This window comes from Microcaecilia unicolor, chromosome 12 (assembly GCF_901765095.1).
Source record: "Microcaecilia unicolor chromosome 12, aMicUni1.1, whole genome shotgun sequence".
Taxonomy (NCBI): domain Eukaryota; kingdom Metazoa; phylum Chordata; class Amphibia; order Gymnophiona; family Siphonopidae; genus Microcaecilia; species Microcaecilia unicolor.
The window spans coordinates 39,526,031-39,551,780 of NC_044042.1; the positions used below are offsets into that span (position 1 = coordinate 39,526,031).

Consider the following 25,750-nt stretch of genomic DNA (forward strand, 5'->3'; position numbering starts at 1 on the left):
ATGCAAGTCACATTTACTTTCTTGAAAACCTAATGCAGCTTTAGCACTGTTGGTTGCAATTGTTAACTGCTGCTCAGCCCAGCCTCACTGTCACTACTGCTATAGAAAAATCACAATAAAAATGTGCAATGTGTATTGCAAAATGGTGGAACAGGAGAACATTTGTAAAATTCTGCATAGAATGCAAAGCTTTACTGTTTAACTTCGAAGATGACATTATAGTGGCTGTTTTTTTCAACCCTAGTAAAGCTCCTGTGAAGATTATGTTTGTGGTCTTTTGATTTCCTTTAACAGTTTTTGTGTGATCTGAAATACAGATCAAGAACATGTTGTCTATCCATAAGCATCCACCTTACAGGTGGAGTTTCTGACTGCAATTCCACATCACTCTGGCCCAGCACATTTCTAGCTGACACATCATGTTTAACGGTTGCAAGCTAATGGCACTGGAGGTTCTACACTACACGCTTCAGTACTGCAGCAGCATACCTACCTTATATGACCCCCAGGGGAGAGCACACCCCCTCCTCCAAACAAAGGGATGCAAGGAGCAGGTGCGTGGCTGTCAGCTCTACCGGTCCCCTGCGCCCTCCAACGTCAACTTCCTGTTCCAGTGCAGGGGATCGGCAGAGCCAACAGCGGCATGCCTGCTCTGTGCACTCCCTTGCTTCCTGCACCCGGGGTGGTTCAATGTGAAGTAGTTCCTGGTGAAGAGCAGATCCTGGCCAGATTGCCAGGCAACTCTGTGGTGAGCCAGTCATTGAGAGGTGAAAGAAAAAAGACTTACCTTAACTAAAACGGAATAAGTACAAGGTAAATAACTGTAGTAAAGAATCCATTATGTTTATTGTTCTGTATTCAAACTCACTATGAAGGGCTTTGAAATACTAAACTAATCACAAGAAAATTAACAAGAGTATATTAAAGAAGACTTCAATTCAGATATTATTCATTAGCCAGCAAGTGTTTATTCCAAATGCTTTCTTCAGCCCAAGTATAACTACTGAGATGATGCCCTTAGGATTTGCTGTTAACTGACATGTTAAATACCAAGAAAAAAAAAGAAGACAAACAGTTTATGACTTCAGAAACAACCTACACGTATTATTAAACCATTTTATCTTTATTCAGGTAGATGATCTGTTCTTATTTAGCTGGTGCCCATCAAATAAGCCCTGAGATGATCAAATGCATTTAAATGGGTACAAGAGGATGACGGCAGGCCAAGGAAGCACACAACAACTGATTACAGGGTACAGAAATGACCACAGACAATCAAAGACAACCAAAACAATTACAACAAAAGGTTACGGGCCTGACTTAAGGCTACTTCCTGCTACCCAATCAATGCCTATGAGGGAAAAAATCTTAAGTTATTCAGGCTCCAAATGCCAATTTATTTTACACACATTTTTCTAGAATGCTTAATTGTCCAGTGAATAAAGATTTTTTTCCTCCTTGGAGATGAGTTTCTTCTTTAAGGAGGATAGCCTCTCTCAGTGTCCTCCTTTCTGTACGATCTGAGAAAACCTGTTGGTTATGGACAATGTTGTATCAATGAATCGATCCACGCAACTAACTAGGCAGCTTTCTGTCCTTGAATCCAGCTTTGAACCAGGTTTGTCCACACACTTATCCCAGCAAACATCCATAAAGTTATGAACCTGTACAAGAAAAGAAATTGATTGGATTTTTTTTTCCACTTGATATACTGCTCACATCCCAGGGATAATCTGTTTACAATAAATATACATATAACAAATCTTTACACAAAATGTAAAAATGCTAACAATAAAATCATATACCTAGACATCATCAGCAGTCTACCCCCAATCTTGCCATTCATAAAGAAATACACAGTGCGCAGAGGAAGAACAGCTAATGCATCTGAGTGTTCGGCTGAGATGATATATTGAGAACGGTAGAGGGCAGCCTGTTACAATAATAGCAGAGGGCTCATGGAGTGAATTTCCAGCCTTCCACCAGAACTGAAAGCCCTGATTGAGAGATGAAAAGGCAAGCTTAACCGAATATTTACAAAAATAGGATCTGTGCTGATTAGATGCTATAGAAATGTTCTTAGATACTACAGATAACAGAAAAAGTTCTAGATACAAGTTATGCCTGGTGCTTCATGCTTTTAAATAAACTTTTCTCAATTAGCGAAAAATAAACATGCTACCTCCATGACAACACAACAATACAACTGTGGGGAAAATATAACATTACAGCGCAACTATAATGTTTATTAATGATCTGCCTCCCCCCTTCTAAGCAGAATTACCTGACTCTTCTTCCTCATTTCCCTCTCTAAGTTTCCCCCAACTGCTCCTACCATACATGTACCCCATTATACCACAATATCACTTTGTATTCATTCATACTATGTATTTGTTCAGACCGTAATCGGCTAATGCCGTTAACGGTTATATGTAAGCCACATTGAGCCTGCAAAGGGTGGGAAAATGTGGGATACAAATGTAGCAAATAATAATAGACTTTCTAATAATGATGTCATGAGCAAGTTTAAATCTGATTGGATAATCATTTTCTCTGCCATCCAACATCTTCAGTGCAGGGCTTTGTGCTTTCTATAATATTATTATACATGTAATTGTATTAACCAATGACACTGGTTAATGAACATGCACAAAATAAAGGGAAAAAAAAAGTAAATTACAGAGGAGTAAGAAATTCATCCCCCTACAATTTGGAGAATTTTTCACAACAAAGGTGTATCAGGGCCCTAGGGATTCAACAACAACAACAACAAAAAAGAAAATATTAAAATAACATTAAACCTCATACATTGTAAATTCCATTGCTATAAATTCCAATCTATAGTTAACCACAATAAACTTTCCAGGGGAGGTAAGGTGAAAGTCTCGGCAATGCTTGAGACTTGGTAGACACACAACCTTTTTAGTAAATTTGTCACAGACCCTCTGATTCCATCAGACAATATGCAAGTAGTACAGGTTTCTGAATTAGACATCAGGCCAGTCTGACACCCCCATAACAATCTGATAGCTGTGTGTTGGGCTCACTGCTACTTGGGACTATTTCATGGCTAGTTAAGCTAGTTTTTTCCCATCATACATTAAAAAATGTATGTGGGATGGGCTAATTAAGAGACTTTTGGACTACCTTTGCACCACTTCATGTGACATCATGGCAGTCGTACTTCTGGACAGAGTGATCAGTTTTGAGTGAGTCAACCCCTAATCTTTTAGAGTGTGAACTTGGAGTATTTAAGGTGTAGTCACAATAAATGAAGCTCAATTGTAATTCCAAAAATGATGAAAATATGCATAAGGGCAGAGAAAGAAGCTCTAAGAATGCAACTCAAGATGAAACATTAAGAAAAACTACCAAGGAGGAAGAAGTTCCTTCCCTTCTTCCCAACACCTTAGGTGCTTCTGTCTACCTGTTTTATCAAGGGCTACAAACTCCATTTAATTTCCGACAACACTGGACTCTGGAATCACTGCAGAATGACCTGTAGTTAGATTGGCAGCACTAATACTCCAGCTCATCCATTGTTAATAGGGTTGCCGGCTGCTGGTCTAGTTGAGTGGCTTTACCCCATTACATACAGAATCTTGTAACTCTGATTTCATGCATGCAGTAGTACTGAACCTAGGGCAGTAACAAACATGACCAACAGAACCGGTCAGCTGGCAATCTAAGCAGCAGAGCTATATGTGCAGAGGTACCGAAAAAGCTAGCATTTGGCACATGATCATAAGCGGGAGCGAAGCACAAAAAAAGCCAAGAAACAAAACAAAAAGCATCAAGGGCCTTCAAAAAAGGGGGGAAAAAGTCTTTAATTGGAAACGTTGAAGCAATACTCAAATGGGGTTCTTTCCTTCCCTCGAAGAGGCCACTAGACCACCAGGGCCCCTCGAAGTAGGCCCAGGGAAGGCCCACTGAGGCTCAAGGGGCTGAAATGTGTGTGTAAGGGTGGGGGAGGAGAGACACTAGGCCCCCCCAGACCCTCTGGGCACTGACCAGTTGCTCGTATGGTTAGTCCGCCCAGGGTTCACATCACCACCCACCGCATAAGTGCTTATAATTATAGACCTTATAAAAACTAACCTGTTCAAAAAGGCATACCCTACCGACCCAACTTAAATGCCTGTACCCTGCAACACAATGAAACCAAAGCTCGTAATTGGACATATAATAACTCTTCCTCTCCATGATTCCCTAATGTCTGTACACACGAACCTTATTCTACCACAACATTACTGTATTTGTTCATACCAGAATTGACGAATGCCTTTACGGTACTATGTAACATTGAGCCTGCAAATAGGTGGGGAAATGTGGGATACAAATGTAACAATTAAATATGATATAGTAACATAATGTGTGTAGTAATTTATTTCATACTAGTAAAAAAGGCCCGTTTCTGTTAGAAATGAAACGGGCGCTAGAAAGGTTTTCCTTGGAGTGTATGTTTCAGAAAGAGCGTGTGTGAGAGATGGAGCGTGTGTGTCAGAGAGAGAATGTGAGAGAGACAGAGAGAGAGAGAGAGACAGAGTGTATGTGTTTGTGCGAGCGAGAGAGTGTGTGAGAGACAGTGTTTGTGTTTCTGTGTGACACTGTGTGAGAGAGGGACAAAGACAGTGAGTGTGTGAGTGAGAGTGTATGTGGCAGACAGAGAATGAGTGACTGCGTGTGTGGTGTGAGGAACCCCCTCACCCCCTCCCTCTACCCTGCCCCCTTGCAGCCAGGCATGTGCAGCGACCCTCCTCTCCCCGTGTTCCCCCTGCAGCCACCCATGTCCAGCATCCCCCTGCAGCCACCCATGCCCATCAACCCTCCTCTCCCCCTGCTGCGTCCTTCCTGTCTCCCCTGCTCCCCCTGCAGCCACCCATGTGGTCTCAGGCCCCCCCTCAGCATCCCTCCTGTCCCCCTGCAGGCACGCATGTGCAGTGTCCCTCGTCTCTCCCCTGTCCCTGCTGCCAGCCAGCCATGTCCAGCGACCCTTCTGTCCCTCTGCCCCCCCTGCAGCTACCCATGTCCAGCAACCCTCCTCTCCTGTGCAGCCACCCATGTCTGAGGACACTCCTCTCCTTTTTTCCTGTTCCTCCCCTGTGGCCAGCCATGTCCATCGACCCACCTGTCCCCCCTGATGACCACCAACCCTTCTGTCCCCCTGCCCGCCCTGCAGTGTCCGTCCTGTATCCCGTCCCCCTTGCAGGCACCCATGTGGTGTATGGAGCCCCATCCCTATCTCCCTGTTCCCTGCCCCCCCTGCAGCCACCCATGTGCAGCGACCCTCCCCTCCCCTCCCCCTGCTTCTTTCCAGCCACCCATGTCCAGCGAGACCCCCCCTTCCCCCCCCAGCCGGCGCAGCACCCAAAGAAAGCCCCATGCCCCCCTTCGCGCATCACCCGACCCCCCCCCACCGTGGCACATCACCAAGCCCCTCCCCCCCATCAACCCCCTCGCCACCCGCAACCACTAATACAAACTGTGTCCGGCGGCTGCTGCTTCTGCTATTCAGCAGCAGCAGCCCGTACATTAAGAAAACAAACAAAAAAAATCCTCCTAAAACGCACCTCCATTGAGAAGTATCTCACATTGGCTGAAGTGTCAGCATGCGCTCCTCCTCTCCCCTCTGACGTCTCGGCGTTTCTCTGGGGTCTTCCGGCAGGGGCACTGAAGTTGAGGGGAGAGGAGGAGCGGCTGCAGAGACATCAGCCAATGTGAGATGGTTCTCCACGGAGGTGCGTTTTAGGAGGTTGCTTTTTTGTTTGCTTGTTTGTTTTCTTTATGTACGGGCTGCTGCTGCTGAATAGAAGCAGCAGCAGCCGCCGGACAGAGTTTGTATTAGCGGTCGCGGGTGGCGAGGCGGTCAATGTGTGGGGGGGGAGGGGCTTGGTGAAGCGGCGGGGGAGGGGTTGGGTGATGCGGCGAGGAGGGAAGGGGGTAGGGGCTTTCTGATGCCCCGTTGCACGGGTTGTTGTGGCGATGCGGCGGGGGGGGGGGCACTTAGAGGTGCACCGTCGAGGCTGTTTGTATGTGTTTGTGTGTGCGTTTGTTTGTGTGTTTGCGTGTGTGTGTGTGCATTTGTGTGTTTGCGTGTGTGTGTGTGCATTTGTTTGTGTGTTTGCGTGTGTGTGCGTTTGTTTGTGTGTTTGCGTGTGTGTGTGTGTGTGCATTTGTGTGTTTGTGTGTGTGTTTATTTGTTTGCGTGCGTTTCTGTGTGTGTGTTTATTTGTTTGCGTGCGTTTGTGTGTGTGTGTTTGCGTGAGTTTGTGTGTGTTTGTGTGTATGGGGGTTGCGGGTGGCTTTTGTGGTCGTGTGGTTGGGGAGTTTGCCAGCAGTCTGTAGCGATTCATAGGCAGGGGGAGGAGTACGGAAACACTCCCCCTGCCTGGGTCGTTGTTTGTTGGAGGGGGTTGCCAGTTGGTAGGGGTGCCTTTATGGATCCCTTTACTCTCTGTGTTCCGCCCTCGAGGGCGGGGCAGAGAGACATGGTGAGTTGGATGGCTTCACCACCATGAACTTACGAACTGTTTTGTTTAGGGATTTTGCAGATGGCTTCAGCAGGTTGTCTTCAGAATGTTGAGGTAGCGTTTTATGTACAGATGGGGCGTGGCTGAGGGCGGGTCTATGAGTGAGGGTGACTGGTCCTAGCCTATGAAGACTACAGGATTTTTGTGCCTCTCTGCCTTGGAGTGAGCTTCTCTGCCTTGGAGTGAGCTTCAGAACGTTCAAGGTGGGATTTATTAATATAGATTAAATGACATCTAACCTAATAATGTATTAACCTAATGTATTATTTTGTAATCTCCCAACTTACTTTTACTACCCTCCTCCCACTAGATAGGAAATTAGGTCAATAAAAGTGAGATATTATATATATATATATATATATAGGCACATCAACAATCCATGACAACAATGGCTTATAACACACTGTAACAAGTGTATTATTTGTCTATACAAGTTTTAAATTACATTCCTCATAATTGACACAACATATTAACTTGTTTCTTAATGTTTCCTCTTCAGTGTAAATCCTTTGTCTATATTTACGTACTATACTTCATTTAATAAATTTCATATTACATTACTTTTTGGCTAACACCTTTTTCCTCTCGTCTCATGTGAAAAAAAAAGCAAGGACTACAAGTACCACACTGCACTGTGCTACAATGTCTAAATTCCCTACCTGTGCTGTAAATTGAGCCTTCTGCTGCTCCACTGCCAGTAGCCGCTGCAGTTCCGCCGAATCTTGGGCGCCGCCGCCTGCTCCTGGAGTGGCACTGAAATCCAGACTCGACCCGAAGTCCGACATTTCAACAGACCACGACCTTCAACGGCGTGGCAGCACCCTCTCGTCTCTAGTCGCTGCCCAGCCTGCCCTGCGTTCCGAGCCTCGTTCTAAATCACGGGCCGCCCCATTTCCTCCGGAAGCTCAGCCAAAACGTGTTTAGGGAATCACGTCGACCGTGGGCTGTACCATCTTTAATACCCAGCGATAGGGGGGAAAGAAGTTCGAATTCCTATTGCAGCCATAAGGCATTCGGGTAAATAAGACTTCACGTTCCTCTAAGGACTAAATAAGTATGTAGTCTCATGGCTACTTCAGCAGGACATCAGGGGGCTCGTAAAGGCACGCTTTCTTTCTATCACCGTTTTTCTCCCTTCCCCCGGAGATAGCCTGTAGTGACCTACTCTTTGGTAGCAGGCGGTACGTTTCCGGGTCGTGGCTGCCGGTGACCTTGTAGGGGTGGTGCAATGGCCGCAGTGGGAAGGCTGAGCTGGTACTGTTCTCGGGGCTTTGCACGTGAGTTCCGCTAGGGCTGGAACGGTGAAGGCGTTAGCGGGAGGGCCAAGGGGTGCGCCGGTAGTGGCTTCCTCTTTGCAAGGAAGGGGCGGAGTATGTTTATTCTGTGGTTTAACAAAGCCTGATAGCTTGAGTAAGGTTTTTGGGGTAACAAATAAATATAGTTATATATTTAAAAAAAAAAAAGAGATAGTAAGTTTGAGATACTATTAGTGTTTAAAGTACTCGAAAATTCCTAACACCCTGTATTTTTATTGGGGAAGGACATGTTTGTGTTGGCCATTAGAGACCCACACAGGTTCATCTTTCTATATGTAAAGCATGAATAGAACATATACAGCCCAGAGAGGATCCTTCTTAACCGTATACGACCATCTACACTTCAGAAAGACACTCAAGACCCACCTGTTTAAAAAGGCATACCCTACAGTGATCTCTGCGACACAACAACACTAAAGTTCATAATGGCCATCACCGAACTCTCCCGTCGAACGATTCCTCTATGCCGTCCTACCACATGAACCTTACCCTATCACAACTTCACCTTGTATTTGTATACACCAGAATCTGCAACTGCTCTCTGGCACTATTTAAGCCACATTGAACCTACAAAGAGGTGGGAAAATGTGGGGTACAAATGTAACAAATAAATGTATTATTTATCTCTTTATCATTTATCTATTTATTTATTATGTCTTAGACTGGTCCAATTTATATGTTGTGGTATTTGGTTAGTGGGCCGGCTCGTTTTAATATCTTTGTGAACGATATTGTGGAAGGACTGGCTTGTAAGGTTTGGCTCTTTGCAGATGATACCAAACTCTGTAATAGGGTGTACAGTCCAGAGGGTGTGGATAACATGAGGAGAGACCTAGTGAAGCTTGAAGAATGGTCCAGTAACTGGCAACTAAGATTTAATGCTAAAAAATTCAGGATCATGCACTTGAGTTACAAAAATCCAAGGGAACAGTATAATATAGGGGGTGGAGTACTTCTTTGTATGAAAGAACAGCAGGACTTGAGGGTGATCGTATCTGATGATCTTAACGTGGCTAAACAGATAGAAAAGGCGATAGTCAAAGCCAGAAGGATGTTCAGGTGCATAGGTAGAGGAATGACCAGAAGTAAAAAAGAGGTGATAACACTCTGTATAAGTCTCTGGTGAGGCCCAATTTAAATACTGTGTGCAGTTCTGAAGACTGCATCTACAAAAAGATATAAACAGGATGGAGTCAGTCCAGAGGGCAGCTACAAAATTGGTCAGTGGTCTCTACTACTACTACTACTAAACACTTCTAAAGCGCTACTAGGGCGCAGCGCTGTACAGTTTAAAAAAGGACAGTCCCTGCTCAAAGGAGCTTACAATCTAAAGGACAAAATGTGGTCTCTCATAAAGCATATGGGAACAGACTTTATAGACCTCAATGTGTACACTTTGGGAGAGAGGGGATATGATAGACATGTTTAAATACCTCTGTTGCATTAATGCACAGGAGGTGAGCCTTTTTCAAATGAAGGAAAACTCTGGTATGAGAGGACATAAGATGAAGTTAAGAGGTTATAGGTGCAGGAGTAATCTAAGAAAATACTTTTTCACAGAAAGGGTGGTGGACTCATAGAATAGCCTTCCAGTGAGGTGTGGGACTCTTATTCGACTCACGGATACGTACATAAAGACAGAGAAAGGAGTTCTAGGAATTAGAGTAAAGAGGAAACAAGAAACAAGTTAATATTTTGAAATTCTAGGTAGTACTCTGTCAATTATGACACATGTAATTTAAAACTTGTATAGCAAATAATACAGTTGTTACAGTATATTATAAGCTATTGTTGACATGGTTCCTTTTTACACTAATAGAAAATACACTGCTATAAAGTAAATAGTAATTTACACTTTAATAGCATTTTTAGCACCTTTAAACGTTTTCACGTTGTCCTAATTTTCAGTCTAGTGGGAGGAGGGTAGTAAAGGAAGTTGGGGGATTACAAAATAATACATGGGATTAATACATTATTAGGTCAGATTGGATTTTTTGAGAATGTGACCATCTCTGGGAAGAGGTGACTAAAGTAGCAGATGTAAAATGTTGAGAGTGGCTGATTTTATTTTATTTATTTTAATTTCATAGGTCCATAAGCAGTTTGAAAAAGTTACATGTTTGAATTTCTTTAACTTTCTTTATATTTTCACATAGATTAGGGTTTGGACTGTTGTATTACAAGTTGTTTGCTCTAACAAAATTCACTAAGGGCCTCTTATCAAACCACACTAGTGGTCCCGGTTTGGTAATGCTGACAAAGCCCATTCACTTTGAATGGGCTTAATCAGCATTGCCGTTTGGGAACTACTAGTGCGGCTTGATAGAAGAGGCCGTAAAAGTTCATTTTTTGTTTTTGGTGACTTTAGTTAACCTTTCCCAAAGATGGTCACATATGTGAAAAATTGGCTGTTGCATGTAAGTTTGCTTTTCCTTTAAAAATTATAGGTATAAAATCTGCAAAATAACGTGCATCCATTTGGTGATTTCTTCTAATTCCTCCAGTAAAGCATAGAGCAGGTGTACATCCCAACCTTGATCTTGAGGGACATAATTGTGCATTCCCTTTCTAAAATGGGGAGTGTATGTATATTTTATCTCTGCCCCCTTGCACTTCTCAATTCATGATTTGGATGTGTGTATCCTAGCTTTCTAAAATCAGGATTTAGACTTGTGTGTGATATGTACATCCAGATCACAAATTTGGCTTCTGAAATAACTATCTTGGTGTCAGTCAGATAGTAACAGTAAATGATGGCAGATAAAGACTGGTTTGTCCAGTCAGCCCAACAAAATAAACTCATTTTACATGGTATGTAAAGATAAGATGTTTATCTGGTTTGAAAACTGCTATGTTGGTCACTCGATTTTTTTGTATGTTTCCAGCAAAACATCCTAAATTGGACTTAGACTGGAAATGCCCCTCTTGGATACCCAAATTTAATTTTTCTGTTTTTCTCTTAGCCTTTCTCCTCAAAAGAAATCTTTTGACCAGACATCAAATTGCTGCAGTGAGTCTTCAGCATTATCCTGCTCTGTGGACATCTCAGTTTCATATTTCCGCAAATCGTCATGGTAGGTAACAGTAATGGTCTTTTTGCAGAATATACCTTCAGTAATAGAAAGTATTTCAATGTACACTGAAGGATGTATCTCAGCTGTTGGTCAAAGAAGTTTTCCTGTGTATAGGATATAACATCTTATCCAAGTTGGTCTTTTTTTTTTTGGCTTCCCATCTTGGGTACATGACTATAAACTAGGTTTGCTTTTCTGAAGTGGGCTGTGAAAACTGAGGCATTTTGTAGCTATTCTCCATGCTGTTTTAGATTTTTTAATTTGCAGTTTTTCAGTTTGTATGTGGTATTTTGTATCTTGTCATAACTTTCTATTCTTTAAATTTTTTAGGGCTGCAATTTGATTAAACTTTGTAAGCACGATTAATCGGGTGATTAAAGATTTTTTTTTCTTCTCCTCAGAGCTCTTTGTGACTCTGGGCAATGGAAGGTAAGTGACTTGCCCAGAGTCTCGAGGAGCTGCAGTGTGGTTTGGGGTGGGGTGGGGATGAAACATACCTTTTAATCACACGGTTAATCGAGATTAAAGTTTTAATCAAAATGCAGCCCTACTCCCATACTTATGTCAATATTCAGATGCTCTTAACCTACCTCCCCCTTAATATCCAACTGAGAATATCCCTGTGGCCTTGGTGATCATTACCCAGCCAACCTGCCTTCCACAGACATTCATTTGGCAACCTCCTACATGTGGTTGAACTTGTATTTCTGCAGGTGTTTTAGAAAAGGCACCTGTTCATGTGAACTTGGCTGCAAGAGCAGCGGGAAAGGCCATTTTACAAATATATACATTGAAAAAATGAATAGAACAACCACACAATTTCCAGCCATCACATTTTACAAACCTAGACATGTAAGTGCCATTGATTAAGTAATGAGGCTGCAATCTTTATCTTTTTTTTGGGGGGGGGGGGGGGTGGGAGGGTGGGGGAAGTAAACAACTGAAAATTAAGGGCAATTAGGAGGGAAGTTATAAATGTGGGCTACTGTTAAGTTGTATTATCACAAGTCATTTTAGCACCTATGCATTTTATGCAGCGAGACCCTGTGCTAAAATAACCAGACTTAGTAGTAATCCATGTTGATAATGTCCCTCCTCTTATTACCTTAATCTTTCATGTAAAGTCTTCGCTGGAACAAGTACTTTTTAAAAATCTGTGCATGCCTCTGAGCTGGTATAAAAACTTAACAGGGAAATGATTTCCCAAAAATGTGTTTTCCTTTTGTAAAATGAGGAGTACACTTGCAGTTTTTTGTCCTGCCCAAAACCCACCCCACCATGCCCCTTTGGCATCTCTACTTGGTATGGATCTCTGCATGTAAATAGCAGCTTTCAGAAATTACCAAGTCATGTGGATATGTTCTAAAGTGACTTTTTTCAGGCCACCAGTTTGTCCTAAAGTTGAATATGTGGTTGGTAGTGTATCATTGTGTGCTACTTAACAGTTCTTATCCACTAGAGGTCTGCCTTGCAGCAGTACTCAAGGCTTAGAGCCATCTCTCAGTAAATAAACTGAATCTAGATCACCAGTGCTAATGTTTTGTTTCTGATCTTGAAGAATCCAAACCCTAGCAGTAATGAACAAGAACTGTAGAGCAGTTTGGTTTTTTTTAAATTTTATTTCTCTCAAGTACAGCTATAGAAAATTTAGAAGATAAGATAGGTCATGCTGAGTCAGACCAAGGTGTAGTCTAGCATCCTGCCTTTCTGGTGGTGGCCAGTCTGGGTTACAGTTACCGCATATATCTCAAGAAGTAGATCAGTCCCTCAAAGCTCATTTCTAGGGATAAAGTTGTGCTCCAAGTCTACCTGACTAACAAGAATTTAAGGAAAAATATATTTGTAATATAGTATCTGGGTGCTGAAAATTTGGTGCCTGCCTGGATGGAGCATAGTTGTTGGCTGCTGTTACAGTCAGGCCTTGTTTAAGGATGACAAAAGAGAGGGTTCAAGAGTACACAAACAGCAAAAGAAAAAAGCACCACAGGGCCTCCAAGCCTGGAACAATTGAGAGTTCTTTATTCATAAAGACCTGATATGGGCTGTGTTTCGGTGTAACAACACCTGCCTCAGGGGTCCAGATACTCAAATTCTCTCAAAGACAGACACAAGAAGAAAGGCAAACTCCTTTAAACAGCTCTAACAGATGGTGAAAAACACTGTAGCATATGTAATACTCCCACACAGATAAATCCAACATAAGTACTAACAACACAACAATTGAGACCACTACAGTGACCATTGTCGGCTTTAAGAAAACACATGTTTTTCACTGTCTGTTAGCGTTGTTCAGAGGAGTTTGTCTTTCTTCTTGTGTCTGTCTTTGAGTTTTTGAACCCTGAGGCAGGCGTTGTTACACCGAAACACAGCCCATGTCGGGTCTTTATGAATAAAGGACTCTCAATTGTTCCAGGCTTGGAGACCCTGTTGTGCTTGTTTTCTTTTGCTGCTTGTTTAAGGGTGGCTGTGCTATTGCAGGTAGAGAAGCGGTCAGAAAGAGAAGAAGCGTGAGGGTCCTTTTACTACGCTGCAGTAAGTGCTAGCTTGTGCTTACTTTAACTTAAAATGACTTACTGCGGCCCTATGTACAGCGCCCCTGTCCTCGGGTGCGCAGCCTACTTCTTAATATTCTACCCTTATAACTCTTACTGTGGAAGTTCGCTTTTGGTTACTTTGTCCCTGTTTTATCAATCTTGTATACTTTTGGGTGGGAAGGGGGGATGGATTACCGGGATTTAGGGATGTGTTAGGGGGAGATTGATTTGGAGTCTCTTTCTTTTTCATTTATGCAGAGGGGAGCATCGGAAGAATTAGAACTCTTCACTGCTTGACATACTTGATTTGTAAGATTTGGAGGAGTTCGATAGCATTCACATCTCCTAGAGATTATGTTACGTTGGAATATGTATGGGGAAGGGGGAGATAGGGGGGGACTTGGGGGCAAAAATAAAATCTTTTGATGACGAGCTATACGATAATGTACTAAAATTACTTGTCTCTGTATCTACACGTATTGTATGACAAGTGTTGTTACTATCTAGTCATCAATTAAAAAAAAAAAGTATTCATCTAAAAATTAGTTACTGCGGGATGCACTCAGACTCCAAAAAAATTCTGGACCAACACTCAATTTTCCTAAATCTTTTTCCACCGTGAATTATCAATGTAAAATAGACACAGGGTCATAGTGTGTGTTCTCTGGGGTTTAACTGCTATTGCACACAAGCCCGGTTAGAGCAGAATACCAAGTAAAGAAGATTTCAGAATGTAAATGATAACTTGTGAGAAACTGAACAAATAACATTTTATGCTGCTGTGGATCTTGTTTTACATCACAGCTGGTGGCTCCAAGGCTGCGTCTCTGCATTGGACGAGTGAGAGAGTCGTCAGTGTTGTGCTGCTTGGTCTTCTCCCTGCAGCCTACTTCTACCCTGGACCTGCCGCGGACTATTCGCTGGCCGCAGCTCTCACCCTGCATGGCCACTGGTAAGTTGCAGGGGCTTGCCTACAGCAGTACAGTTCTGCCTGTGGGACATGTCTCTGGGACCTGCCTCTGATGGCATCTGTTTCTTTAGTTTTACAAACATGGCATATTCTGCTGGCAACACTATGCACGCTCCTTTCTTAATGTTAAATAATTTCCCTGTCCATTAAAAACCCTCAGATTTGGCTTTTAGACTGAGTATATTGACCATTAAACCTTTTCACTGAGCTGTCATCTACTATGCTTGAAACAGGAAGCGAAGTATATTGTGATGACGCCAACCTTAGGCAGTTAAGTAATAGTGAGATGTGAGGTTTTATGACACATCTTGATGTGCTGACTGTGCATTAAATCACTGTAACTTATAGTTGCTAAATGCTGTCTTGAGAAATCAAGGCACTCAGATTGTCAAACATTTTGTGATAAGCGGTTAGAACTCAACATTTGAAATGAAATCAAAATAATTTCCTTTTTTCTGCACTGCCCATTCCCTTTCCTGGCTTGATGGAACACCACATGGTATTAAACCTGCAAAAGATGATGGCTTGTTGGAATTGGTCATGCACTTATTCCTTCCATAATACTTATTCTGTTTGGTACCCTGATTCAGCCAGTAAACCAATTTAAATATTTGGGAGTTAACCCTGGATTCTAAATTAAGTTTCTCGAGTCACACATCCTCAGTTTTGAAGCAGGGTTTATTCGCTCCTTGAAAACTAAAACCTGTAAGAGGCATTCTGGACTTTAATCCATTACATACCTTTATTTCATACATTTTTTGGTTCTCAGTTGGATTATTGTAACATTATTTACGCTGGCATTCCCTATTTAGAAATAGAAAAGAATGCATACGCTTCAAAATATTGCAGCTCGCATGTTATGCTCCACAAGGTGCAGAGATTGTGTTACTCCACTTTTGAAAAAAAATTACATTGGCTCCCTATATATTTGAGAATTCAGTGTAAAATTCTTAACTTGACTCACAAAGTGTTTCATACAAGTCTTCTGGACTGTTTGGCAAAAATATCTATTGTTTTTTTTTTTGTTTTGTTTTGTTACATTTGTACCCCGCACTTTCCCACTCATGGCAGGCTCAATGCGGCTTACATGGGGCAATGGAGGGTTAAGTGACTTGCCCAGAGTCACAAGGAGCTGCCTGTGCCTGGCCCTTGCAGATCACCAATGTGGCCGCGCAGGCTTCTGCTTCTGTGAGTCTGACGTCCTGCACGTACGTACGTGCAGGACGTCAGACTCACAGAAACAGAAGCCTGCGCAGCCTTCTACATGGAATGTTGCTAGTGGAATAGCAACATTCCATGTAGAATCTCCAATAGTAGCAACATTCCATGTAGAACCTCCAATAGTAGCAACATTCCATGTAGAATCTCCAATAGTATCTATTTTATTTTTGTTACATTTGTACCCTGCGCTTTCCCACTCATGGCAGGCTCAATGCGGCTTACATGGGGCAATGGAGGGTTAAGTGACTTGCCCAGAGTCACAAGGAGCTGCCTGTGCCTGAAGTGGGAATCGAACTCAGTTCCCCAGGACCAAAGTCCACCACCCTAACCACTAGGCCACTCCTCCACTCTATTCCCTACACACCTATGTGAATCATAGACTTGTTTTACCAAGTCCAAGACAAGCTTATTGGGAGGTAACATGAAAGAGTACCTTCGATTTTATGGCTCTTTTCTTTTGGAATAACCATCCCCTGAATATTAGGTCTGAACCTTTATTAAAACACTATTGGCAAATGCTTGAGCAGAGTCTGCTTCAATTTACCATCTTCAGGTTTACCTCATTGACTGGATTTATTCTACTGTTTGATCATTTCACTATTATGCTGTTGTTAAAGCTAAGTTTTATGTCAAGCTGTACCTGCTGTCCACCATCTTGGGTGAATGTCTTCATAAAGGTGGTTAATAAATTCCAGTTAATAATGTGAGCACACAGTCCATACTCCACTTAAGTTTATTCCTGAGCATTACATCCCATTGGAACCAGTGTGGCATGTAGTGTTGTTCAGATCCTGAAATCATTTCATGTTGCCTCAATATTTGAGGAGTTCAGGTTGTGGAACTGTGGGAAGAAGTGTGCATGTTTGTAACTAGGGTGAATTGTTGATGGTTATTCTAAATTCTTAGAGATTAGATACTTTAGGCAGAGTGCTTACTCTGGTATGTCTCCCTGCCCCCCCCCCCCCCCCCCCCCCCCCCATCTTCCCAAGGGGGATTACATTTTAGGAATATTTGGGACCATATAATTTAATCTGAATTCTGGATACAGTTTTCACTTAGTACACCAAGCAAGCAGAGAGAAATCTAGTTTGAGACCAGCAAGTCACTGTTTACTGTAGTTTCCAAAGACCCTGCTCCATTTTGTCATGTTTGTACAGTAGGAATCCTGAAGCTGCTTGGCTAGTTTGTCCTGAAATAGGCAATAATGACTCATACTTACAAATAGGGAACTTGGTTACGGTTCAGGGTATTTTGCCTTCATCAGCCAAATAGAGTAGTGTGTGTTCTTAGAAATTTGAAATGGCAGAGCTGGACCGCAGTGTAAAATGTGTGAAGTCTCGCACTTATGTTTTTTGAGAAACAGGAAGATCTGTGTAGTTGCAGATTTTATCTCCTAATCCAGGTCATCTGTATTTGCATAAACAGACTTGAAAAGGTTTCCAGAAACTTTCTTCCTGTTCATGTCTAAAATGTACCTAAAGAAATCCTTATTGGTATGCTCTAACTGTCTGTGACCTACCTTCACAGCTGAAAATGTATAAGATACTTTCTTCTGCTTACGAGGGATTTAAGTAGTATAGGTGCTCATTTTCAAAGCATATAGACTTATTGATTACATAGGGGATCATTTTCAAAGTGCTCTGAATATACGCCTCTATGTAACTTTGTAAGTCTATGTGCTTTTGAAAATGAGGCTCATAGTGTCCCAGTCCAATAGCTGAAGCTTTAGGGTCATGGGCATTGCGAATTGCTCCTACCCACACATTTGCTATAATGTAAAACATATTTTTATTTCAACAGCTTTATAGCCTACCAAGCCATAAACATTTGTCCAAAATGGTAACTGTCAACATGCATAGTTATAGTAGATTGTACTGGAAACACAACATGATCAGAAATCCATGCATGTTAGGCCACATGAATATGCTTCAAACTCATGCTTACTAGCTAATTAGGTAGATTTGGCCTCGTTTTTTGTGCAGCGCATAAATGTTCCAGCATTCCCCTGCAGCCGTCAACAACCTGCACACACACCGCACCCTCACACACTCACACACACACACACACACAAAATAACTCTGTGACACATACACACACACACAGAAAAAACCACATGCTAGCGCCCGTTTCATTGGTTTCGGAAACGGGCCTTTTTTACTAGTGTATATATATATTTTTGAACTTGACAGTGTAGGATTACTACGTGAGCCCTTACCATCTACAAAATAGGTGTCTGTAAGTGTTGAGGTAACTTCTTTTTCTTTTTTTTTTTTTTGAATAATGGTTGTGCCTTAGCATGCGAGAAACCCATGCAAGAGTGCGCTAAGGCCAGTTTTTACTGCAGCTTAGTGAAAGGACCTTGTAGTTAATAGCCTAGTTGCAGAGTTCTGAATCACTTGTAAATCATGAGTCAGAAGTATACAAAGAAGTTCAGTCATCCAGATTAATCAGGATCAACAATTATACCACTGTGGGAAAATTGGCAAGAGACAAAATACTACTACTACTACTACTTAGCATTTCTATAACGCTGCCAGGGTTACGCAGCGCTGTACAAGTTTAAACACGGGGAGGGACAGTCCCTGCTCAAGAGAGCTTACAATCTAACGGTAACATACTACGTAGTCAGTGTAGGTATTTTAAATAATGCAGTAAGCATCATTTATCAAAAGTGGATTTCATCACTGAGTGTGCATAGTAAGTTTAGTATCGTGCTGGGTGAGACCAAGGATCTATCACATCCTGCATCTTGTCTCCGACAGTGGCCCATCTGGATCACTAGGAAATTCACAGCAGATTTCCAAAGGGTAGATCCATATTTATATGTGTAAAGACGTTTTTGCTAAATCTCACAGATACGTGATGGCTTATCTGTAGTTTGTTAGTGTACTTTTTTTCTCCGAGAACTTTGTGTATAAACCAAGGTATACTATCCTGGAGGTATCCTTTGTCAGCTGTGCTTCTAATAGTAAAATCAATTTGCAACCTGCCATTGAGCACTGTTGGGGACTGTCCCCTTGAACTTGCCCTATAGCGTCTGAGTCAGAATGATCATGAACTTTCCTATGCTTGCCTGTTCGTGTTCTTCATTTTGCATCTTAGCACAGTTGGGGGACTGTTCCCATGCCTGTATGAACTCACCCTGTGTGGTTTGCTTCCATGCAGCTGGAGACTGTCCCCATGTTGAAAAAATTTGAATACCACTGAGGGAGCGAACAATGAGAATTGTGTAGAGAAGCTTGAGTTAACATTAGGTGCTTGGCAGTTAAGATTCAGGTGTCCTTTTACAAAGCTGCGGCAAAAGGGGGCCTGCGCTGGCATCGACACGTGTTTCTGATGCATGCCGAGGACCCCTTTTACCGCAGCTGGTAAAAGGCAGGTCTTTCTTTTTGTTTAAAGAATTGGCCGTTTCCCAAGTGAATTACTTGCCGCTCACCTGTTTCAGTGGGGAGCATTTACCGCCACCCATTGAGATGGCAGTAAGGGCTCCCGCTCTAACCCGGCAGTAACCGGGCAGCGCATGCCTCTGCCCGATTAATGCCGGATACACATCGGCACTACAAAAATAAAATTATTTGTAGCGCAGGAAATGGTGCGCGCTGGGGGTGGGAACTACCACCGGGCTGCTGCGGTAGTCCGGCGGAACTTCTGTCTTAGTGTGCAGTAAGCCTGCGTTGGGCTTAACCATCGCTTTGTAAAGACTCCCTTAGTGTATATTATTATTATTTATTGCATTTGTATCCCACATTTTCCCACCTATTTGCAGGCTCAATGAGAAGAAGGAAGTGGTTGGGTGAGAAAGTTTAGAAGGTGGACTTTCATAGCTGGATGGATTGGTGAGGTGGATTGTTGAGCTATGGGTTCTCTTTGTAGACTTTGTTGAAGAGAGATGTTTTCAAAGATTTGTGAAAGTTAGTCATTTCCTTAATTGCCTTTAGGTCTTTGGGTAATGCATTCCATAGCTGCGTGCTCATGTAGGAGAAGGTAGTGGCATGCATTAGCCTGCAGAGTCCTGCATTTAGGGAACAGAATTCCAGTATAAAATGGGACACAGGTACTGATGTTTGAAACAAAATAGGAAGATTTTTTTTTTAAATATTTTGGGTATGGGTAATGCATTTTGATATATCTGTGGTACAACCAAAGCAGTTTACATATTGTATACAGATACTTTCTCTGTCCCTATTGGACTCCAAATCCAAGTTTTGGGTTTTTGTTTTTGTACCTGGGGCAATGGAGGTTTCATATCTGAAGTGAATGCAGCCTACAGACTCCTTGAAATCATAGAGTCAGGCCGGCATCACCTAGAGGAGCATTTTCAAAAAAATGTCCAAGTCCGAATTAGGATGTTTAGTTCATCATGCCCAAAAAAAGGGGGGCTGTCTTAGAGCCATTTTTGAACAGGGAAAAATGTCTGGGTTTCCCTTTCAAACATGGCTCTAAGATGCATGTATTTGCACAGAAGATATCTAAAGAGAAGAACCATTTTCCAAACTGAGACGGCTAACGCATATATGCCAAAACTCCAGGCACAAGAACATCTGGCATAATTTTGAGAGAAATGGCCACACAGACATCCCTACAGATCTGAGGGGCAGCCTAGTGGTCAGTACAGGTACAGTTCCCACCATAACTCCTTTATTTTGTATTGTGGACCCTCCAGAAACAGAATAAAACCTGCTGCACCCAACAGGTGTCTCCTATATTTAGGTACAGTAGGTCATTTGGTGGTTTTGGAGAGCTTACAGTTTCCAACACAAATGTATTAGGTGATGTCAGCCATACTGTTTTATAAGGCCCTTTCCTTATGTGAAAGATACTTTATAAAGTTACCCCCTTTGTATGTTTTGTATGTAGTTTTGAATATTTTCCATTTAATTGAAAGGCAAAAATCAAACAACCTTTACACAAAGTAGAGTGAGATGCAGTGTTGCAAGCTTGTGTATGTATCTGTATCTGAGGGCTAGGTCATTTCTCTGCATTTTATCAAAAGCTTTTCTTTCATTCTTTTTTTTTTTTTTCCTTTCAGGGGCCTGGGGCAGGTGCTAACTGACTACGTCCATGGGGACCTGAAGGTCAAACTGGCCAATATTGGCCTTTTTGGGCTGTCCGCTGTGACCTTTGCAGGTCTCTGCTATTTTAATTATCATGATGTGGGCATCTGTAAAGCAGTGGCTATGCTGTGGAGCCTCTGAGACACAGCTGTACAGTTGGGGAAGTGATTGCATACCAACACTGCAGCTTTAATGCACATTTCTAAAGGATAAGTAACACTTGGCAAAACAGACCAGCAGGCATGCAACCTTATACTGTTTAGCTCTTAATAAAACATGCTTTATGGGAAAAATGATTTTTACTGTTAAAGTGCAGAGCAGTTTTGGTTATATTACCAGTTGATCACAGAAACAATATATTTCATCAGTGCAAACAATTATAGCAAAGGATCAAAGTGTTTCTGTTAAAAAGGCTAATTAGCATTTTTACCTTGTGTGAGATTAAAGAGGCAAATCAGAGCTGGGGGGAAGAGAACTTCCAGTGCCAGAACCAAGGCTGAGCTCTTCCAGAAAGAATTCCCAGTACTTGGTTGCATTGCAGGATCACATGTGGTGTGTCTTGCCGTGGCTCCTTTGTAAGCTCAAATGCCTTATGGGTTCAAACATGTTGAACTGTTGAAGAATACTAGTTGTCCCTCAACTGTATACATCATGCAGGGCTTCCCAAACCTTTCCCGGGGGCTCCCACAACCAGTTGGGTTTTCAGGATATTCAGAGTGAATACGCATGTACTAAATTTGCATAAACTGGGTTTTCAATATTTGCAGATGAATCTTATTCATATTCATTGTGGATATCCTGAAAACCAGACTGACTGTGCCCATGACAGGTTTGAGAAGCCTTGCTGTAATGACTGATTGATTTTTTTTGCTGCATCCTTGTTTTGTAGAGTTGAGCCCATGACCTTGTCTTTTTAATGACCCTTCCCATGTATAACATGATAGATGACCTTACTACGCATAAAGAGCAATTGACCAATTTAGTGCCCAAATATCTTCCCCTTTGGTTCTCCACCTGTTTGGGTAGGTGAACATATAAATTAACATACTTAATACATCAGATCCCCATCCTATGTCTCTCACTGAGCCTCTCTACCCTTTTACTACTATCGCTCTCCATATCTGTCCAAAATGTTTTAAAATTCCATTGCAGTGCCCAACTCCCATACTTCCTGGTAGGCTATTCCAAAGCATGGTGTTATTGTCCTTCATGTCTTATTGATCACATGCATAACACAATACCCAGCCGTCTTAACTATCAAGATTTATAATACACATCAACAAAGAATTGAGGCTTGTCCAGAACATCTGGTCACTGTATGCTTGTTGATGTTATGGTTAGAAAATGCGCTTAAAAAGAGCAGTTTACTGCAGAAATCATTGATTTTCTTAATCACTTGTAAGATTCACCTGTTCTGCTGAATTTGGCCATCAAAAATTTCAACAGTCACTATGAATGTTGAACTGAGTCTGAAAAATATCTTTTGTAAAATGGTGTATAAGGGAAATCTTTTTTCTTTAATTGATATATTAAAAGTGTTTACATAAAATTGCTAGTGTATTCATTATTCTCTAACCCAGATTCTATACCTCTGCAGAGAGTCTTAGCCAGGGATTCAGCTTAGTATATACCAGGGGCGTATCTGCGTGGGGCCTCAGGGGCCTGGGCCCCCGCAGATTTTGCCCTGGACCCCCCTACCGCCATCAACCCTCCCCCGCTGCCGTTCTTACTTTTGCTGGCGGGGGACCCCAACCCCCGCCAGCCGAGGTCTGCTTCCACCTGCCGCTGCCGTAAAAACTTCTTCTTCAGCCGGCGGGGGACCCCAAACCCCCGCCAGCCGCCCCGCGGTGTTTAAAATTCATCTTCGGCCTCCGTGGCCGTGCTGCTGTGATAGGCGCTGTTGAAATCCACTTCGATCACAGCAGCACGGCCACGGAGGCCGAAGATTAATTTTAAACACCGCGGGGCGGCTGGCGGGGGTTTGGGGTCCCCCGCCGGCTGAAGAAGAAGTTTTTGCGGCAGGTGGAAGCAGACCTCGAACCCCCGCCAGCAAAAGTAAGAACGGCAGCGGGGGAGGGTTGGCGGCGGGAGGGGGGTGGAGTCATTGGTGGCGGTGGGGGCTCGGCGGCGGGGGGGGGGGGGCTAAAATGTGCCCCCTCTCTCTGGCTCTGGCCCCCCCTACCGCCGGAGTCCAGATACGCCCCTGGTATATACATATATTTCACTTTCCTTGTAAATGTCTGATCTCGCTGAACCGTTTGCAGAATATCACAGTAGCTTTTGTTTGAACTATGAAGTCCCACAGTTCAGCAATCCAGCCAGGCACTTGGGTAGTTGATCATTATTACAATTGCTATCAGGTGTAGACAGCACTTTACAGAGATGCATAATTGATGGTTCCTGCTTCTTGATAATGATTTCGCATACAAATGTGGGGAAAGCATGCAGAGCACAGCTCATGGAATTCTTTCCTATTTTATAATTTGGCATTCTTTTCCTTTTAAATGTTAGTTTTGTTAAAAGTGGGCAGGTCAGGGGCGGCACTGAGGAGGAGCTGGGGGTTAGTTATGCAGGTGCCAATAATATTCAGCGTCAGATCCTTATACCTAACCCGGCCAAGTTAAGATAGCTCAAAAGCTGAGCATTATACCACAGCCCATCAATCCAACACAATTCATGAGCATGAGATACATACAGTGTTGCAGTCAGGAGCGATAGAAGAGGTTCTCTCTGTGGAGCAGTACCAAGGATATACTCATTCCCAAGAGAGGATAGGTGGAATTCTTCATTTTAGATCTTAGAGACCTGACTCTCTTTATCCTCAAGAAGCTATTAAAAATGAATTCTCTGGGTACAATTCTACCATTCTATAGAAAAAAGTGAAGACCATACAACTCTTTCTCAGTGGACAGAGGAAACTGTGGCAATGAGAACACGCAGTTCTTCTAGTTTCTTTGTAGCACACAGTTAAAAAGTAAACACAGATCAAAAAAACCTCCTGAAAAATGTTTGTTTTTTTTATCTTGCAAAACAATTTTAGTTTTTAGTGTTTTTTTTTTTTACTTTGCTCGCTGTTTAAAATCTCATCAGATACTGTCCCACAACCATGGTTTGCTCGTTACTGGCAGGGACGCGACCATTTTCCAGCAGCATTATAGCTACCACGAAACGGGTCCGTTGAGACCACACTGATTTGAGCTTGGAAGCTGGGGTTGAGCCTAAGTTCACATGAACGCTGCATCATTCAGGTAAGTCCTTTGTTTTTCTAAATACATAGTTGTGGGACAGTATCTGATGAGATTTTAAACAGTGAGCAAAGTCAAAAACAAACAAACACTAAAATTGTTTTGCAAGACAAAAAAAAATACTAAAATTGTTTTGCAAGATTAAAAAAAAAAACATACAAATTTTTCAGGAGGTTTTTTGATCTGTGATTACTTTTGCTGGCCTAACTTTATCCAGGCAGTTTTCTGGTTAGCAGACTGAATATTGCCACTACCTGGGTACTGTCAGCTCCACCCTGGGACTGCCCTCAATCTACCCAGATAATTCCAAGGGGCTCTGTCTAGATTTTCAGTTAAATTTTTTCAGCTAATGCTACTGAAAACCTTGGTCTGGACCCTGTATGAAGGAGTTATCAAGGTAGGAGCTGTTCCTATGCAGATAAGCGCTGCGTGCGTCTGGTAGCGCTATACAAATGCTAATAATAATTATAATAATAAGTCCTGTTGAATACCAACCCTTGTCTATTTAAAAGTTTTGGTGTACAATTTTAGTGATGACAACCATCGTTCAAGAGGCTTCACAAAGCATAAAATACAATAAAAGATTGAAAAAAATATAAGTTTTCCTATTTAGGATTTAGATGGAAGGTAAAGACAGGACACAGGCACGGGGAGCTTGATACAGCGGCGGAAAGAGACATTGGGGACCTATATACAAAAACGTTAACAGTCTAAATTTTTACAAGTTGTATTCGGAAGTTTTCATCCACCTCATGCTGACGACTCCGTAAAGCCAGTTTTTTCCATCCATTTTCCTGCTCAGATGCTAAGAAGTATCCAGCAAATAATGACGATTCAAAACTGTATGCTTCCGTGTCCCCTTCATTGAAGTCTCTCTTATAAAAAATATACTTGCTTTCATATCCTGAAATGAATTGAGGTGCAGTCCTTTCCTGTGCAGACAAAGAAAAGATTATTTATAAGTAAAATCCCTATAAGGCAGATCTACAGAAGCCACAGCTATGCCTGTTTTTCAACATATTTCAAAGAGTACTCGTAAGATATGTTTGGGCTAAGTCAAGTTAAATAATTACATTCTTGGGTTATCCTGAAAACCAGATAAGAACCAGAGGTAAGGGACAGCTGTAGGTATTAACCAAATGGTTCCATGTGGTGATGTACAGGTAGAACCCACTCTGGGTGTGTCACATAGCACCTCTAGACTAGCAATTCCAATTTATCTGAGAAAATCCAGAGCTACCATAGAGCAAAGCCAAGAGCAGTAAGTTCAGGACTGACTGTGGTGACTTAGGGCCTCCTGTTGAGTCTACTTGAAGAAAATTTTAGAATAGCCATGTTTAAAGTGAATTTCCCTCTTTCACTATTCCCACAGTGCTTTGGATAGAATTCTATAGCAAGAGGGTTAACACTGCAAGCCTATAGAGTTTTCAATTGACACTGGTTCTTAAATAGCCATGTTAAATGTTGTGACAGATGTACATCCTCTCACTAGAAGCTAGCTCCCTAGAATAAAGAAAGTATTAGTAGTATTACTAGCCAAGTATAGGAAGACCATTTGGGTTTAGTCCATTCTATCATACTCAGGGTAAACTCCTGGGACCCTGCTGGGGTGGCGGTAGTCCGAGGGTAGAGACTATGCGGGAGGTGGCAGGGACAGACTAACCCAGTCCTGAAAGGCAGTGTAGTTAATTAGTATCATAAGAGAAACTGTGGATATATAACATTAACCTGAATGGTGATCTGAATACTCATTTGTATATTTTGAATAACCAAGTGTTGAGATTAAAGCCCTAAGAGAAGGGGAAT

The 25,750-nt window shown here is 42.3% G+C and overlaps 3 protein-coding genes across 4 annotated transcripts in view; 1 reads left to right on the top strand and 2 right to left on the bottom strand.

Annotated features, from left to right (window-relative positions):
- Window positions 1-948: 948 nt before the first annotated feature.
- TIMM8B (translocase of inner mitochondrial membrane 8 homolog B) lies at window positions 949-7,411 on the bottom strand. Its single transcript, XM_030221058.1, has 2 exons — window positions 7,190-7,411; window positions 949-1,664 (listed from the first exon to the last, which is right to left on the bottom strand). The coding sequence occupies exons 1-2, from the start codon at window positions 7,313-7,315 to the stop codon at window positions 1,497-1,499; spliced, it is 294 nt and encodes a 97-aa protein (XP_030076918.1). The 5' UTR covers window positions 7,316-7,411; the 3' UTR covers window positions 949-1,496.
- A 288-nt stretch (window positions 7,412-7,699) lies between these two features.
- Window positions 7,700-21,971, top strand: SDHD (succinate dehydrogenase complex subunit D). The gene is made up of 4 exons (XM_030221057.1): window positions 7,700-7,807; window positions 10,810-10,920; window positions 14,259-14,406; window positions 20,675-21,971. The coding sequence occupies exons 1-4, from the start codon at window positions 7,759-7,761 to the stop codon at window positions 20,838-20,840; spliced, it is 474 nt and encodes a 157-aa protein (XP_030076917.1). The 5' UTR covers window positions 7,700-7,758; the 3' UTR covers window positions 20,841-21,971.
- A 2,452-nt stretch (window positions 21,972-24,423) lies between these two features.
- LOC115482005 (interleukin-18-like) overlaps window positions 24,424-25,750 on the bottom strand; it is a 47,556-nt gene continuing 46,229 nt past the window's right edge. For both annotated transcript variants that reach the window (XM_030221527.1, XM_030221526.1), the window contains one exon: window positions 24,424-24,876. In XM_030221527.1, the coding sequence (XP_030077387.1) occupies window positions 24,655-24,876 (222 nt within the window). In that variant the 3' untranslated portion in view covers window positions 24,424-24,654. The remainder of the gene's footprint in view (window positions 24,877-25,750) is intronic.

Coding starts and splice junctions, on each gene's coding strand:
- TIMM8B (XM_030221058.1), bottom strand. CDS start 7,315: ATGTCGGACTTCGGGTCGAGTCTGGATTTCAGTGCCACTCCAGGAGCA. Junction 1,665..7,189: donor AGGCTCAATTTACAGCACAG/GTAGGGAATTTA, acceptor TTTCTTGTACAG/GTTCATAACTTTATGGATGT.
- SDHD (XM_030221057.1), top strand. CDS start 7,759: ATGGCCGCAGTGGGAAGGCTGAGCTGGTACTGTTCTCGGGGCTTTGCA. Junction 7,808..10,809: donor CTGTTCTCGGGGCTTTGCAC/GTGAGTTCCGCT, acceptor TTTTTCTCTTAG/CCTTTCTCCTCAAAAGAAAT. Junction 14,407..20,674: donor CTCACCCTGCATGGCCACTG/GTAAGTTGCAGG, acceptor TTTTCCTTTCAG/GGGCCTGGGGCAGGTGCTAA.